At 42.5% G+C, this 17,732-nt stretch overlaps 1 protein-coding gene across 4 annotated transcripts in view; it reads right to left on the reverse strand.

The window, feature by feature from the left end:
- Positions 1–17,732, reverse strand: part of GUCY2F (guanylate cyclase 2F, retinal) — a 42,525-nt gene that overhangs the window by 21,719 nt on the left and 3,074 nt on the right. For all 4 annotated transcript variants that reach the window (XM_017736012.1, XM_008634898.2, XM_017736011.1 and 1 more), the window contains exons 3-13: positions 17,359–17,660; positions 15,511–15,865; positions 12,216–12,300; positions 9,446–9,542; positions 8,811–8,945; positions 7,464–7,544; positions 6,301–6,477; positions 5,235–5,391; positions 3,702–3,851; positions 1,661–1,809; positions 138–301 (exon numbers count right to left, since the gene is read on the reverse strand). In XM_017736012.1, coding sequence (XP_017591501.1) covers positions 138–301; positions 1,661–1,809; positions 3,702–3,851; positions 5,235–5,391; positions 6,301–6,477; positions 7,464–7,544; positions 8,811–8,945; positions 9,446–9,542; positions 12,216–12,300; positions 15,511–15,865; positions 17,359–17,660 — 1,852 coding nt within the window. The remainder of the gene's footprint in view (positions 1–137; positions 302–1,660; positions 1,810–3,701; positions 3,852–5,234; positions 5,392–6,300; positions 6,478–7,463; positions 7,545–8,810; positions 8,946–9,445; positions 9,543–12,215; positions 12,301–15,510; positions 15,866–17,358; positions 17,661–17,732) is intronic.

Genomic DNA, 17,732 nt, shown 5'->3' on the forward strand with positions numbered 1-17,732 from the left:
TGCCAAAATTGATGGTCAGGTCTACAATATTGCTCACTTCTGGGGAAGAGTGTTGTCCAGAGTAGCTGTGGGTCATTTGGTTTGGGATATTTTGGTTTGGTTGGGGATTTTTTACCACCTGAAGTGCCAGTACTTACGGTGGAAGCATTTGTGACAGCAGTTTTTCTGTCTTCTGTTTTTCAACCTCTAGCTCTTCAGTCCGCTCACTGATTAAATCTTCCAGGTTGCTTGAGTACTGCTCAAGCATCCTGAGCATTGAGTCAATGATATTGGTCTTTTTCCCTTTGTTGATGGTTTTGAACTGGAAAATCAAACTGGAGAGTTATTTGTCTGTCTCATTACACCACTGCAGCACTCCGAGCTTGGAAAGGAACAAAAAGCAGACATTTATTTTGAAAGGTCAGTGCTAAAGACTGGCTTTATCAATGGCAAGAATTCAAAGATAAAGGAAAAAGGTGAATAGGAAGGTGAATTTGCATCAAACAGTGAGAGTTAGGTGAAACATCACCTTGCACTAGTTGGCAACAGGTACATGGCTATGGAGTCTTGTCATGCTGCACGTTTGCAACCCCCCTTACCCCATGAACAACCTTTAGGGTATCTTGCAAAACTTTACATTCAGAGGCACAAATCTCGTGGTGTTAGCAACACTTACAACCTGTTTACATGTTACCAGACTTAAATCCATCTTTGCACACTGACATGTATGTGAACTGCCACCTCCATTCCCAATTCTTCATTGAGTTGTGCTTTCTCTTCCTGACCTAAAGTTGAGGCTCTGAACTTTTGGATACTTTGTGGCTTTAGAGGCTGCCAACAGTGGAGTCACTGGATCTAAAATTGTTCGCAGCTTCATAGAAACAAAAGGTAAAAATTACGGCTATTTGTTCACCTGGTTTGAGGAAATGCCCTGAAGTTGTGTCAGGGAAGGTTTAACTTGGATACTGAGAATTTTTTTCACAGGAAGGGTTTGTAAAGCATTGGAACAGACTGCTCAGGGAAATGGTGGAGTGACAATCCCTGGTAGTGTTCAAGAAACATGTGGATGTGGCACTTGGGGACATGGTTTAACAGTGAACATGGTGGTGGTACTGGGTTGATGATTGATGATCTTAAAGGTCTTTTCCAACCTTAGTGAGTCTATGATTCTATGACCTTATAAGAACACAGGGACTTCACTGCTTGATCAAAAAGGGGGGTTATTTTGCCAGTACCTGTCCACGAGACTGGCCAGTAACAGATATCTGGAAAGCTGTTTAAATAGGCCTCAGGCACACTCATATTTCCCTGGGATACTCTCCAAGCTTCCACCAACCTGGAATTGAGAGACCTCCTATGCCAAATGTTATATCTTTGTCTTTAACAGTCTTTGGCGAATTTTCCTTATAGTCACCATTTAAATGTTCAGAAGATTAAAAAAAACTTGATCGGAAGGTGCAAAATTTACAAATATTTCATGTCCACGAGACCAACTGTGCAGGTACACTGCAAATGTGAAGACATCAAGCCCATGTCCAGGCTGCTTCACCACTCCTAAGTCAGGACAAGTAACTTTTTCCTTCTTTAATAACTCAGTTAAAGCAAAAAAAACCTCAAACAACAAAACACTCCCCTGCCAAGAACAAACAAAGGAATTACACCAGCTGCTTTATTCACTGACCTTATGAAATACCTCCTCAAATGTTGGACGTCGTTCAGGGGCTTCAGCCCAGCATTGCTTCATTACCTGGAGACATGTCAGGGGGGCTACCTCAGGAGCTATGTTTGGGCGGCACAGGGGAGGGGGCTTCTTCACTTTCTTTATAATTTCTATGGCAAAGAGAAGAATAGGAAGCACACTGTAAGATGGAGGGCCTTGATAAGGGCAAAGGACATGGAGCTTTTCATGTGTCCCTAGCTTGCATCTTCAGCTGTCACTCTTACTCCTTAGCATGCACTGCCTGTGCCAAATGAAGCTGGAGGTTTCTGCTTTTCTCTGTCAGGAGTCTCATGACGGATTTAAAGAAGATTCATCTGCCTTCTTGTCCCTGGAGAACTAGGTTATGAGTAATAAAGTGGCTGGATGGGGGAAGGACGTGTGACAGATGGATGTCTGAGCCTGCAGGCTTGTATTTAATGAAATTGCCTCTGACTCTCTCCACTAGGACCTACAGTCTTCTAAGAGAGCAGAGGTTTATGTCTGAGCCCAGACAGGAAGGATATGAGCCTCTGACGCTTCATCGTGAACTGGGAACCAGGACGTAGGAGGCTGATGGGAGTGGAGACAGTGGAAAGTATGTTGAGGGGGAGAGTTTGAGTTCAAAACAATGTCTGGGAAATTACTTCCTGTCTAGAGCTCCCTTCCTAGAAATGAGGCTTGTAAGGAACTGGGCTTGGGTTTTCAAACCCTGAGATGTCAGTCCTTTAACACCCACCAAAGTTATTGTATTTGAAAGTCTTATTTTGCTCAGTGCAGAGCAGTCAAACAGCATGAAAACCTCTTTCTCTGGCAGGAGTCCTGCTGTTGCTGTGAGTACCCAAAGCTTTTCAGCATTGACAGTTTACTTTAAAGATCTTTGGCTCATCCCACCAGACTCCGCCAAATGAACTAATCAAAACATCTGGCCCCAATATTTCCAGGGGCAGCCAAGGGAAAATGCCTTCCCCAGACTGTTTTAAAGTTCACACCAAAAGTGAAAGCTCCTTAGGATTGAGACACAATGGCTAGAAATTCATTATTTTATCAGGTTAGAAAACAGGACTGAGCTGTGTTCAACATTTGCTGGAGGTTCTGCAGGTTGACAAGGTGGGGGAAACCTGCTAATTGCATCATGGTCTACATCATAGGTCCAGCTCTGATTTACAGAGGATACAGAGGATTTACAGGATACATCATTAACATCATTGTCATTGCATTGTGACAGCATCTTCAGGCACAGAAAGGCCAGCGCCCCATTTTTCCAGATGACCTGGCAGATACTGAATTGTCATACCCCACTTGGTGATTGTCCAGATTAAAACATGTTGAGAATGGGCTGTCAATGAAACCAGCTGATTGTAGATTGCTGTCACTCCCTCCCTGTTCAAGTGCTTGTGACCTGACCCTGACTGCAGTGAGTTTGATCTTCCCATGGATGTACAACATGGTTGCACCATGAGCAGCTCCTAAGGAGTTCACCTGTTTGCTGTTTCTGATATATATGAGCAAAATGATGCATCACTTCGACCTCTGTTGGAGAGAGAGTTTCTTTAAAAAAAAGGAAAGGATTAAGGAAAAATAGATGGGCAGATGAACAAAATAGGATGCTGGCAAGGGGTCCAGCTCAAAAAACTTTAGCCCCCATGATGCACAAAAAAGGGCAGATGAGTGGGAAGCAAAGGAGTTTCTAAGCTACGGGAAATTCTGCCATTAGATTTCACCCCATACTATGATGAAAAGTCAGAGTTTGTACAGGGAACTGGAGGTGCTGCAGTGGTCTGAAGCATCCTGGTGGGCACCCAGAGCCCCAATCTCAGTGAAAGCATAGATGAGGCGTGTACCAAGGCTGTGGTGAGAACTACACATTGATGTTTATTACAAATGTTTTGTTGAAAACAGACTTCTGCCACTGAGAAAGGTCATGAGACTAATATATGATTGCCTTATTAATAAGGGGACTTGGCCAGATCTCTTATGAGTGCTCTGCACAAAGCCTTAAAAATATATTGTAATAGTTGCCTACCTTCGGCTGAGAGTTGTGATGTGCAATAAGGTGGACCCCGAGCAAACACTTCTTGTAGGATGATTGCAAAGCTGTAAATGTCCCCTTTGAATGTGCCTTTTCTGCACATGTCTGGGTCCCTCAGTAACTCAGGAGCTGTCCAGAGCAATTCTAAAAAAATTCCAGAGCATCACATTTCTCATACTTGAACTCAGACTGTTGCAAAAAAAGTGCTTAAATGAATACCTTATTCCAGTCATTTGAGGAAATGTTGGAAAATACTTCATTATTTACTGGATCAAATCTTTTACTTCTAGTGATGTGTTAGAAATACTAAACTTCCATGCCAACAACAAAAAAAAGAATTTTCCAAGTTTTACTCTGTGGTTTTTTTTAAAAAAAGTTGCCATACCAACAATTTGTATCATATAATACCAGCCATGAACTTCAACATAAGAAGTCATCTCACCACTGCCAGAAGCTTTAACACCTTTTTTTTGACTGAAAATGTTCCTGAGAAAAAACGTTGGCACCAAATCTTGAATTTATTTTTACTGTTGCTGCTCTTTTACAAAGCCACAATTAACAACATATTTTCTGTAGTTCTTTTTAAATGAAAGTAGTTTCTGTAAAAGCAGTTTGTGACAATCTGGTGTACAGTCTTTATAATCCAATAGTTCAAGAGACAAAAGACACAGTTGTAAAACATATCCAGCCTTATCAAGAACTGTGAATCTTCAAACTGTGATATTGTTACCCTGGTAACTGTGCATTCTGAGTAATGGGAATATGAAACATTTCTGCCACTGCAAATGTATTTATCTTCTGTAAGGGAGGAGAAGAAAGTCTTCTGTCAGACAACTGCCCTGTCTGAGACACTGGAAATGTGAAGGCATCAAATCCCATGACTGATGGATTAAAACACTACATACTACTTGAAGCCAGGTTTCAAAAATAAGCTGGGATACCACAGGAACCCCGAGGCAATGGCCAAGTGAAAGAAATCCTGTCAAAGTCTCCAAACCTGATCCATGAGACACTGCTCCTAAGTGGTGGGAATCTCAAGTAGCAGCCTTTGGTGATTGGCATGTAGAGGACCTATTTCAAAGAGACCTACAGCATTTTGTGTTTTGGATTACTTATTTTAACAAAAAAAGTGTCTTTGCGTTTGGATTAGCATAAAACTCCAAATACAGTGTTGGGTCTAAGGATGCAAAGCCAATTCTACTGGTCACAGAGATTCAGTACTGATTCGATTTCAGGGACAATTCAGTCCTTCTCCAACTGTGACAAGCTGACGTTCTGTCACTGCTTACAGTAAAAGATGGGTTTTTTACCATGTTGCTCTGCTATTTGTTTCACTTTCAGGTAGCCTGAAAAAAACCTTTGCTTACCCTTTCTTATAACAATGCATGGTATAGAGGAAAACACATGTAGTGGGATTGAGCATGCAAATCCTTGCATGACCACTGGCCTGAAGTTATGTTGGGGAAAATATCTGTTAAATCAATGGACAAATATTTAAAAAAAAAATAAATTCCTCATCACACCCACCTTCTGGGGCAGGCTGAATATAGGGGCATTTCTGTGCCTCTAAGATCTCGTTATAACCATAGTCAGTGATCTTTAGGACAAACCGGCCATCCACAACACAGTTACGAGACTTGAGACGTCCATGGGCGAAATCTTGGTGATGCAAATATCTGATTCCCTATGAAACAGAAAAAAATCCAGGTTGATCCTTAAGAATTATCTTATCCATCAACACTCAGAGACACCAAGACAATATGTCACCTTAGATGGCATCAGATGCAGGATTGACTCTATGTCAAATGCAGTAATGATCGAAACAATAAACTATGGGAGAGGTTCAAAAATGGATTAGGAATATGAAATAGGTTTATCTGCACCCTAAAGTAATATTGGAAAGGTCTGACAACTTTAGGAAGAGTCAGATGCCTCCCTCTGTAGCCCTATGTTTCACTGCACCCAGAAGTTCTGCTTTTAGACAAGGATAAGAAAGTGGACACAAGTGTTACCAAATAGTTAGGTCAAAAGATGTCATGAAGAGCTGGCTGCCCCATCCCAGCTCCTTCAAGGAGGTTCAGAAGGTGGACCACAGACTGAAAGAATGGTTCTGGCAGTCTATCCTCTGGAATCTACCTGTCCCAAATTAGTAGTTCACTAGTAAGGTGTGAAAACGTGGGACATGACTGGAAATGTGAACACTGCTAAAGGCACCGTATGTGCAGCCATCCTGTGGCAGGAGATGGATGCTCTTTGGTTCTATGGTGGATGCATTTCTGATTTACGACAAGAAAGGGCCTTTGCAAAGAATGAACTTGTCACAAACTTCTATTGCTCTAGGTGAACAGTTGCAGCCTTATGTGTAGTTTTAACCTCTTGTCCTGCTGTGTGGTTGTAGTTCTATTGCCCTAAATGGTGCTTCTCTCAGATGGCAACAAAATAAGGATAAGAGGTATCCATTAAAGACTGATACAATTACATTCATGTTTGTTTTCCCGGTGTTATTATAAAAATCCCAAAGTTCTGATTGAAATAGCTTAGTCATCATAAAAGTCCCATGCAGATCATGCCTCAGCAGAAGCAATGGATTTACTTTAATTAGATCCATCACAAGAGAGGACTTGAACATCCAGTCCAGTTTCATATCCTCATTTCTCAGCAAGTCCTCCAGGCTGCCTCGTGAGCAGTACTCCGTCACTATGGCAAAAATGCCACAGTCAGAGAAAAAGCCCAGGAACAGATTCACATTTTCATGACGCAGATCTTTCATCTGAAACAAGACAGTGAATCTCAGTGAGACCAGGTCAGCCAGACATCTGCTTAGTAACTTCTTGATATCACTAGATGCCCTTATCACATTTGTACTCCCAAACAGCCTTCCATAGAAGGATGGTGAAGCAAAAAATCTGTTTGGTGCTTATTTTTGGCTACTCAACAGTCTTTTCAAGCTTTGCTTTCCTTTGTCTATCCATTAAGAGAAAGCAAGATAGCAAAAGCAAATTAAACAGAAATTTGTGTTTTGTTTAGACAAACTGGATTGAATCTTTCACTAGGCCAAAATGGCTTTGCTGACGTAGATTGAGTTCAGCATGTGGATCTTGCTCTGAACTGGAAAGCAATACCGTACCTAGAGAGTCCAAAGTCATCCATCAATGGTGCCTTTGGAGACATGCCCTGGTAAATTTGTTGCTTTTACATGCATAAAAATGCCACTGCTGTGTTAGCAATAGCTGTCAACAACTAATGGCCTTGAATATGGAAAACAAGTATGTTTTCTTGTCATTTGTAATAATGAAATTGAAGACTAAAATTAAGGTTCTGAGAGGCATCTTAGATGGAAGCACAAAGCAAACCCCAGAGAAACGCACGACTGTGTCTGTGTCGCACTGTCAACATATAATACATGAAAATATCTACCAGTGCCTCACACTGTGCAGGGATGAGCTCCCCAAACCACTCTGCCTTTGCAGGCAAGGTCACATGAAGGATTCATTGTACATTTAACACCGCACCAGCTTTGAAGTGGTAGGTCCAGGGTGGGTTTTACAAGCTGCTGACTCTGACGTGGATCTGTGGTAAATTTGTCAGATGCAGTCTTGCATGGTCCATTCTACCACATTTCACCAGACAAGACTCATTAACAACCACAGTGTGTGATTTAATGGATAAACATGAGACAAAGACAACAAAAACACCCTGAAATCACAAACATCCCCTGAGAAACCTTCCTTCTACGTCATCATCCTCTATTCCTACCTTCCTTAAGATGTTGGTGGAGCTTTGCCGCAGATTGTGAACTTCTCCCATCTCAAATTTTTTCAGCCACACCCAGTCTCCCTGTCCACAATCACAGAATCAGAGAACAGTTAAGGTTGGAAGAAACCAGTGATGGACCATCTGGTCCAACCTCCCTGCTTAAGCAAGGTCATCCTAGAGCACATAGCACAGGATTGTGTCCAGACACTTCTTGAATATCTCCAGTGAGGGAGTCTCCACACCCTTTCTGGACAATCTTTTCCAGTGTTTGGCCACCCACATAGCAAGAAGTTATTCTTCACATTCAGGTGGAACTTCCTGTGCATCAGTTTCTGCCTTTTGCCTCTTGTCCTATTGCTCAGCACCACTGAGAAGAGCCTCTTGACACTCTCCCTTCAGGTATTTATAGACATCAATTACGTGCCCTCTCAGTTGTCTCTTCTTGAGGCTGAGAAGGCCGAACTTCCTCAACCTTTCCTCTAAAGAGAGATGTTCCAGGCCCCTAATCCCAATACAGGTGACTGTCAGAGCAAATCTCTGAGCAACAGCTAGCATTGGGATCCAGATCTGAATTTCAGATCCTTGATTTTGAAAGTGGCTGGGGATTTTTAATGTCCGTGGCAATAGATTCTTTATATACTGAACCCAAATAAGAATATCCACAGCAAATCCTCAAAAAAAGGAGTGAGGCAGGACCTTCACCTGGATCAGAATTTCATGCCTGGAAAGTGTGTTAGTATTTGATGAACAATAATAAATTTATTAAAAAGGAAAATAACTGGCCAGAATTTCTCTGGCATTAATGATAAATCCAATTTATTTTCCTCCTCTTCAGGAGAAGTTATCACGCCATTTTTTTCAAAAAGCTGCATTTTCAGGAAATAGCCAATGGATGGGGTGAATTTTCTTGGCCGTTGCCTCTGTTTAAGCTCCATACAGTCCTATTGCCACAAAGGGGAATTTGAGCTTCCATTTGTGTATTTGGATCCTGTCTTGCAAGAAAGTTCCTTTTTAGAGATGTCACCAGCTAAAGACTGTCTTGCAAGAAAGGTTTGTCATGGTGCCTTTAGGTGGTGACTTCCTTAACAGCGACCAGACCCGGCAATGTTACATACGGATGTTGAATATCACCATCCCACATGACTCCAAGTGTCAGTGTGAGGGTTGGAGCAGAGTCACCTTAAACACTGCTTTGTCCATACTTGGGAGTAATTTATTTTCATACTTAGGGTGTGTTCACAGTATCTCCATCCTGGGACCTACAGTACTGCAGCCAAAAACTTTTCCCCCTTGAGCAGTGCAGTGAACAGAAGCAGCGGGAGAAGGCTGCACAAGGTCCCTACCTACCTCATACAAGGCCACATTGGAGGTTTCATGGGTGGCAACTGTGCTTTTCAGGGAACCGGAGCGGGTTATGGATTTCAGGCTTCTGCTCTTGACTGCTATGCTGTTTGCATCAGTCAGACTGTCCAAGGTTAGCCTCTGGAAGACAAGGAAACAGGTGCAAGACAGCTACCACCTTTGGGTGTAAACCTCCACTCCAGCTCTGCCTTGCAGCACAGACTTCTGGGTAAGGAAATCATGGGATTGTCCCCCAGTGGATCATCAGCTCTGGGTAGCAGCCAGAGTGGGCCAGGAACATTTCCCAATATATTTGAATGCAGACACTTTGTTTCAGAGGGTAATATGGTTTATCTATATGGACATGTCCTACGGTGCACCATCCAACCTCAAGAACAAGGAATAAGCCCTAGCACCTAGAAGAAACACAATCCAGGCTACTAGTTTACATCATCATAAAAGCTCTGACATCTAATCTGAAACTCAAAGCCACTCAGCATATGGGAAGTTTTCTGATACGCAGGGGAAAATGACATGAAAAAGTGAAATGACCTTTCCAGAGCTTCATGAGTATGAAAATACCACACAGCAAATCTTTTTTAGTGTTCCACCAGATTCCTTTCACGAGTTGAAGGACTCACCTTTCTGTGTAGCTCTGGGTTGATGAAGATGAGGTCATCCAAGGTCAGTATTATCTTGTTTGGACCCCTGAAAAGCTGGTTGTTCAAGATACTCTGCCTGCATGAGTTGGAGAGTCACGGTTATCAATTTTAGGTAGGTAGCCAGTTCACAACACCTCTGAATTCCTCAAATCTGGCTTCCCTGCACTATTAGACCCTGCCTGCAGTGCTGGATCCACCTCTGGGGCCCCTGACTTACAAAGGTCATGGACCTGTTGGAGCGGGTCCTGAGAAGGCCATGAAGATGATCGGGGGCTGGAGCCCTTCTGCTATGGAGACAGGCTGAGAGAGCTGGGGTTGTTCAGCCTGGAGAAGAGAAGGCTTTGGGGATTCCTTAGAGCACCTTCCAGTGTCTAAGGACAGGGGCTACAGGAGAGCTGGAGAGGGACTTATGACAGGGGCATGGAGTGATGGGACAAGGGGGAATGGCTTCCAGCTGAAAGAGTGCAGGCTTAGATTAGATATTGGGAAGAAATTCTTTTCTGTGAAGGTGCTAAGACTCTGTCACAGGTTACCCAGAGAAGCTGTGACAGCCCCATCCCTTGAAGTGTTCAAAGCCATGTTGGATGGGACTCTGAGCAACCTGGTCTAGTTGAAGGTGTCCTTGCCCATGGCAGAGGGGTTGGAACTAGATGATCTTTAAGGTCAAAAATGGTGTGGGAGGGGGGATGGATGTTGGTGAAAGCAGTGGACAAATCACAGTGCCTTGGCTCGGACTCAAATTCCCTCAGTCAAGAGTTGTTCATTTCACAGACAACAAAAGCTATCATCTCAAAGGATCTCATCACAAATAGACAACTGGATTTAATCTGCTTACAAATATTAATTGGATGTGTACGCAATGCATATTTTATTTTGCCCGCTTTTATTTGTCATATCCCAAATCATTCTCTATTAGGAGACAAAACCAGGTTTTATTAGTTCCAGACGTGCCCCTCCCTAATAAAAATCATTGTCTGAGTCATGCTGGACTTTTACTTCCCTTGCAGATGTCCACGCATCTTTACTCATGACCAAGCCTTCCCAAGCACAGCCTGGTGCTTGTGGAAGAGCTTACAAATAGAGTTGGCAGAAATATTGTCTGTCATTTACTTAATTGTAGAGGCTGGTGGCCAGGGAACAGAGCAGGGTTTCAAAGTGTGGGTGGATGGAGGCAACCTCCTCAGTGTCTGCAGTTCTATCAGAAGCAGCTGTGTGCTGAAAGTGTGGGAGCTGTTTGGGGTGTTGCTTGCTGGGAGGCCTTATATCTGAGTTTGGAGGGATAGTTCAGGAGTGGAGACAAAACATGTTGGAATTATTTGAGAGGCAAAGCTGGACAGAACAGTCTAGGAACTCTGCTCTGCTTAACAGTATTATCTTGTTCGGACCCCTGAGAAGTTGGTTGTTCAAGATACTCTGCCTGCAAGAGTTGGAGAGTCTTTAGGTAGGTAGCCAGTTCACAACACCCCTGAATTCCTCACATCTGGCTTCCCTGTACTATTAGACCCTGCCTGCAGTGCTGGATCCACCTCCTTGGCCCCTGACTTAAAAAGGTCATGGACCTGTTGAAGTGGGTCCCGAGAAGGGACTGCTGAACTCATTACTGCTGAGTAAATATGCCTTCTAATTTCATTCTATTTTCACTCCAGCTGCAGTCATGTGGACATCAATAACTAGATACAAACTACTCCAGGGGGCTATAGTGACCTTACCAATAGCAATCCATAGCTCCTGGACCAACCAATCCATTCTGGCACATTTCTACCTTGGATATAGAGTTGGGACATAGACGTGACATGTAATTATTGGAAATTATTCCTTCCCTGGAAGACTATTGCATTTTTTCCAAAGATCTCATGCCCAGACCAATACACATATAATGGGAATGACCAGGGAGCTGAATCCCAGCTCAAAACAGGGAGTGAATCAACTTGATAATAAAGATGTATGCTAAATAATTGCTCCAAATTCTCTCCAGAGGTATTTTCTTTCTCTTTAGTACATGGAGAAAATACAGAGGGTCAGCCTCACATGTTTCATAGGAAACATGATTATATTAAGGACAGAAATCCAGGCAAGGATGATCTGGAGTAAGAAAAAGGCTTGGTTTCAACCCTCATGTTCTCATAACAGATTCCTGTCTTTAGTTTATATGTCATCCTTTGCACTTCCAAAGTGATAACTAGCTTCCTAATGCTTCAGAAACATCCAGCAACAGACTGCTGGAGCAGGGGAAGGGTGTGAGGAGCCCTTCCCATCAGGAGGAAGGAGCAGCAGAAGCAATGTGTGATGAACTGACTGCAGTCCCCATTCCCTGGCCCCTATATCACTACTGGGGAGGAAGTAGAGAATCTGGGAGTAAGTTAAGCTTGGGAAGAAGGGAGAGATGGGAAGAAGGTGTTTGTAAGATTTTATTTTATTTCTCATTATCTTACTCTGATTTGATTGGCAATAAATTTAATTTTCCCACAACAAGTCCATTTTGGCTGTTGTAGTAATTGGTGAATGATCTCTTCCTGACCCCATCTTGACCCATGAGCCTTTTGTTGTATTTTCTCTCCCTGTCCAGGAAAAAGGGAGAGAGAGAGTGGCTTTGGTGGATGCCTGGCATGCAGCCAGGGCCAACACACCACAAATGTGAAGAGATATGTGGCTGGAGAGCCAAGAGCAAAATCAGACCTTCTATGTGTGCATAGTCTAAACTGCTGGCTAAAGCACAAGAAGCTAAAAGTGTCACCAACTCCATTCTCACCTGATGAGAGAAGCCAGGCCCACAGCACACAACACCAGGACAAATAACAGCATTACTCCCAGCATAATGACTGAAGGCTCAATCCCTGTGCGGAGATGGGAAAAGAATCAGTGAATTAGAAAATCATTTTGATTTAGGCAATAATATTAAAAATATCAATATCAGGCCATCGGATTACAAAGTCAAATATTCAGCCAGGAGAATGCTGGAAGACAATTTTTTTGCAATGTTCATTTGTGAATACACAAATACTTGCTAACTTGGTTTACATGAGACTTCAACTATGCTAATTATTCATTTCCATGCCCTTTTTTTTCTAAACCAGATCTAGAGCCCTAGATCAGTGGAAAAATAGTTTTTCTTCAAATAAATAAATAGACTCACAGGGAAGTATTAAGTTTTAGAGGAAGCTTCTGCAAAGTTCATAACTTTTTAACATTTGACCCTTTTCTCTTGAAGGATTGAAATGCTGAAAAATCTTTATCATGTGGTACCAAACTGACAGCCTGTGTGAGTCACTGGCCCATCTGGGATTTTTCATTCTCTGCTGCATATTTCTAATGCTGAAAAGAGAAGAAGAGGATGAGCAGCAGAAGGTTGATCTTCTCCTCAACACATTTATCAACAGAAAGTACCGGAGACAGATACTTTGCTGATGAGTGTGTTTGGAAGCTGACAGATTGCATGAGCTAAATTCCAGTAGGAACTGTTTGCTGTGTCTGTCTCTTCTGTTTTCTGATTTTTCTATTTTATTCTGCTTGTATCCAGAGGTCTGTACACACAAATATGGAGAAATTTGGGTTGACAAAAGGTTCATGACTGTGTCACACTTGCACCTATCTGCAAGCACTGAGACTTAGAGCTTTCCAGTAAAAGCTGAAGGCATTTTTGAAAATTGGTATTCATTTCAGGAAAAGACAGAGCATTTTAGCTGAAATTTTACTGCTTCAGTCTAGGGCTCTTGTCCCTGATTGACACAGGAAGAGGTTGCCAACGGAAGCTGTGTCTGCCCCATTGCTGGCAGTGTTCAAAATCAGGCTCCCTGGGGCTTTAAGCAACTTGGTCTAGTGTGGAATTGGAATAGATGGCCTTGAAAGGTCCCTCCCAAGCCCTACTATACTTTACAACTAACCAGAAGAGAAAGTAAGCTGATTATGAGCTTATGAGAGAGACCAAACTTACAGCATACTTGAGGGAACTTACGGGATTGTGTTAAAGTCATTAGGGGATGCTATAGGGAACTGTGGGGGTGAAAAATGAAACTTCTTACAGGTTCTTTAGGGGAAAGGGTAAACATGGGTAAAGGGAGAGGTAGAATGGGTCAGGAATGCTCAAGTATGTGAGAGGATGCTGATGCATAGCCATGTTGTGCATTTTTTCCAGGCAAACCCTGCACTTGATCAGTGCAGTCATTCCTACCTCTGAATCCCTACTACTTTTTCCCCAGGTAACAGTGCTCTCTGACTGCATATGATGTTTACAGACTCACCATCAACCTAACTAAACAGGGAAGGTAAGTCCTGGAGCCTTCAGCCCATGAGAGATCACAAGTCTGGAATCAGCTCCTGCAGAGACTGAAGGGTTTGAGAGCTGGCTGTGGCGGAATTTGGGTTTGGACCATCCGTCAGAGGATGCATTTGTGAGTCTGCAGGAGTTGAGGCTGTGAGATCTGGTAACAAGACTGGAGCCTAATTATGAGGTGCACGAGAGCAGGACCAGGCCATTTCTGATGTCCATGTCCCAGAAGTGCTGGTTGTGGGTAGTGGTGTCTGTAAAGATATAACTCTCCTGTATGTGTTACGCTGTCAGCGACTGGCTATGTCTGCAGTGTGTGTGTGTTCGTGTACTGGGAACACCAGCTCAGCCCTGCTCCTGGAGTTAGGAACTACAGCAGCCTGACAACTTCACATCCAACCACCCTCCAAGCCTAACTTCATACAAAAGCTAGAGTGAGGCTTGTATTTAATTCTAGCCATAAAGTTCAGTCTCTGAAATTCTAGCAATCATAATAAATTACTGTTTTATTGACAGATGCCCAGAGCTTTCTGCTTTTGTAAAGGCATGAACATAAAATCTGATCTCTCTAAAATCAGTGGAATTTTTCCATAGACTGCAATGAGACGCTAAATTGCTATGTTGTTCCTAGGGGCAATGCAAAATTAGATATATGACAGTATTATACTTACCTCTTCTACTGCTTGCCAGTTGCTGTAAGATCAGTATACATCCAGTTTTCATAGAGTGACACTGATTCATGTGTCAGCTCAGTTATGGCTAAGGCAAGGGGAAGAGTTTTCTCAGCTACTGAATGAAATATTTCATAGATGTGGTTAATTTCATCTGTTTAAGTCATATCCTGGGTCAATAGGTGCAAATGCTTAGTATTGTAAGTAAATATGTCAAGAGGAGATTAAGTACCCTACCCTGGCATTTTGGCTTCCCTGTGAACTTTAAAACTGCACCACAGTTGCCTCAAATTAAAAACAATAAGTAAACCCAGTGCCCAGACTCTTGAACCTAGGAAGCAGCACAGATATCTCTGCCCCCAAGCTTTCAATTACTATCTCTGTCATCTACAGTAACTCAAATCATTTTGAGTAACGATTATCCTTTTTTCTCAATGAGGTGAGCTCTGATGGTCCTTCACACCTCGTTGCTACCTGGATAAAGAAGCAGGGGTTAACAGGCAGGATGCTGAGAGCATCTGCTGCTGTGCAGCTCTCTTAGGCTGTCTTCGAGGCAAATCCTCTTAGTGCCCCATGCCCCAGAAGGATGGAAACAGTGCTGAGTGGAGCCTCTGTTATGTAATGGTTGCTATTAAAATTGGCAGATGTTGAGTGTTAGACCCAGAAAATCCTTTCAAGCACATAACAGTAGCAACAACCTTATTGGCCATGGGGATTAGTGGGATTTATGGCCCTGGAATTGTTGAAAAAAGTGTGTAGTTGTGGTGTTTAGGGCCATGGCTTAGTGGTGGGCCTGGCAGTGTTAAGATAAGGGTTGGATTCGATGATCCTAGAGGTCTTTTCCAACTGTAATGATTCTATTATTCCATGACCTAACAAGCAATAAGAGAGTATTGTGGATCAGTGGTGTTACCCCTGCACAGGACTCCCATTACAGACAGCATGATGATTGGGCATTTTTATATTAGATTCTTGAATTTAGACTTTTCTGGTTGGGGAGTTCTAACTTAGACTTTTCTGGTTGGGGAGTGAAAGAAAAGATGAAAGAAATGAGAATCATGAACTTAATGCCACTTCACCCTATTTTTGGTTAGTTTATTCTTTGTTACCTTCAGTGCAGAGAACATCTGGATCAAACCAACAGCTGGAGTCTGGTTTGGGTGGAACTTCATTAGGAAAGTGGATGGCCTGGCCTAGGGACCGCACAGAGCCTGAAGACATGTCCAGCAGGTGGGTTGGGAAAAGCTGGTTTGCATGACCATCTGTGTCCAGTATCACATAGTTGTTCAGCCCTTTCCCACAGCTGTCTGTCTCTACCCAGTGAGTAAATCCAGGGAAACTGAAGTTTTTTGTGTGCTCAGCTATGTTGGCTCCTGGGGCTTTGACTCCTTTCCTCCGGGCATTGTCCATAGCCATTGCCATGAAATAAATGGCATCATAGATTGTTCCAAAGAGTGGAGAAACCTAAAAATACAGGAGAAATTGAGGTCAGGATAAACTGCTCCTAACCTTCAGTTTGAGATTGATGGCAAAAACATTGTCCCCTTGGCTAAGTTGTAAACTCAAATACTGAGACACCAGAACATTAAGGCTCACAGAGTAATGGGTTTGAAGAATCTTAGGCTGAAGGTAGACCCAATATATGCATGACTTTGAATATCTGTCTTTTCTTATGGTTGATTCCCAAAATGCAACTTCAAAATATTTTTAAAACCATGCAAAATTGCATTATTTTGGTAAAAGGCAAGATTCTGAGCATGATGTTTGGCTGAAATTTATCATGAATTTATTCTGCCTCAAAACATTACACTAAAACATCTTCTACAAATAGAAGATCAAAGTCAGAGACTCCATACCAAGACAGGAAAAGTGTCATGCACAAAGAATTGGTCTTCTCTGTCAGAATATTATTTATCCCAAAGATGCAAATATCCCAAAGCAGAGCCATAGCAAACTTGTTCTGTGGGGTACCAGAGCATTTTCTGTTTGCATTTCTCCCTTCCATGCCAGCCTTGATTTAGGAACCTTTAACACAAATGGTGACTTTTGCAATCACATGGTAGGTGAAGAGAGATTATAGCCATGCACCTGTGAGAAAAAAATAAGGAGTGCCCTTGGGACCCACAGAATCTGACATTTGTGGTGGGATGAATTCATCATATGTAGATATCTGCAGTGAGAACCTGACACTCAGTATAGTTAACCTGGGCTCTCACTGAAGTGAAGGAAAAGAAATTAATGCTTTCAAGACATGATTCATCTCCTTCTAAAGTAGCTCCATGCAGCTCTGATAATTTATGCCTTAAAAGTACTTGTAATTTTTTGAAATGTCATAGGGAGATTTGAAGATTAGCTCAGTTGAATTCTGTATCTCTTCACCAGTATAAGATTCTCCAATTCTTCTTGTAAATGTCCACAAGGTAACAACTGATTTGGTTTTTAATAGGCTACCAGTGACTTTCAGATAATTGTGCTGACAAAGAATAACTTTGACGATAGTGCTGAGAAGAATGAAACAGCAGTGGTCTTCACCATTTCCCTCTAGAAGCATCCAGTATTTCTTTAGTGTGTCTCATTCCCTCAAATTCTCAGTCATATGGACTTCTTATTTGGATTCCCTACAAACTCCATGGACTTCATCCACATTAAGAGATACCTCTTCAATTCAAGTCTATTGCAGTTAGCATATAGCAAACCAAACCTGGGAGCCTCAGAGACAGTCCCTTTCTCTTGAATTCCCATCATGGTCCTGCAGTTGAACCAAGTGAGTTATACTGCCAAACATCTGGGAAAAATGGTCTTTCCAGATGAGTGCAGACCTTATTCAAATTTCTCCTTATTTTTCTCAAAATGAAAGTGTCCAGGCTGGGTTGGCTCTTCCCTGTACTTTCTCTATAACCATTGCTTATGTCTCCTATTGACAGGTCCCAGAAAATCCCAAGAGAAAGAATATTTACCTGTGTGGCTTCCAAATCCCTGATTATTTCACCACTTTCTTTAGCTTGTCTGAATGCATCATAGAAAGTCCTTTCTCCAGACTCCAGTGTGATGGTCAGCACAGCATCATAAGCTTCCCGGAGTTTGTTGTCATTATCAAAGACACTGAATGAGTTGTTTTGGTAAGGAAGACTGTACAGCAAAGTGTCATATGGAACAAAGATGTATCTTCCATCTGCTAGTCCCATTTCCAGAGCTTTGGTGAGTAAGGCGGCCTGTTCCTGCCCTCCAATGAGAACAGAATGCATGCACAGGAGTATAACTGGAACACAAGGACAGTGGAGAGTGTTATTAATCTGTTTCTGGTTTTCAACACAAAATAGCTCCCATCCCC

This window comes from Corvus brachyrhynchos, unplaced genomic scaffold, assembly GCF_000691975.1.
Source record: "Corvus brachyrhynchos isolate BGI_N302 unplaced genomic scaffold, ASM69197v1 scaffold44, whole genome shotgun sequence".
Taxonomy (NCBI): domain Eukaryota; kingdom Metazoa; phylum Chordata; class Aves; order Passeriformes; family Corvidae; genus Corvus; species Corvus brachyrhynchos.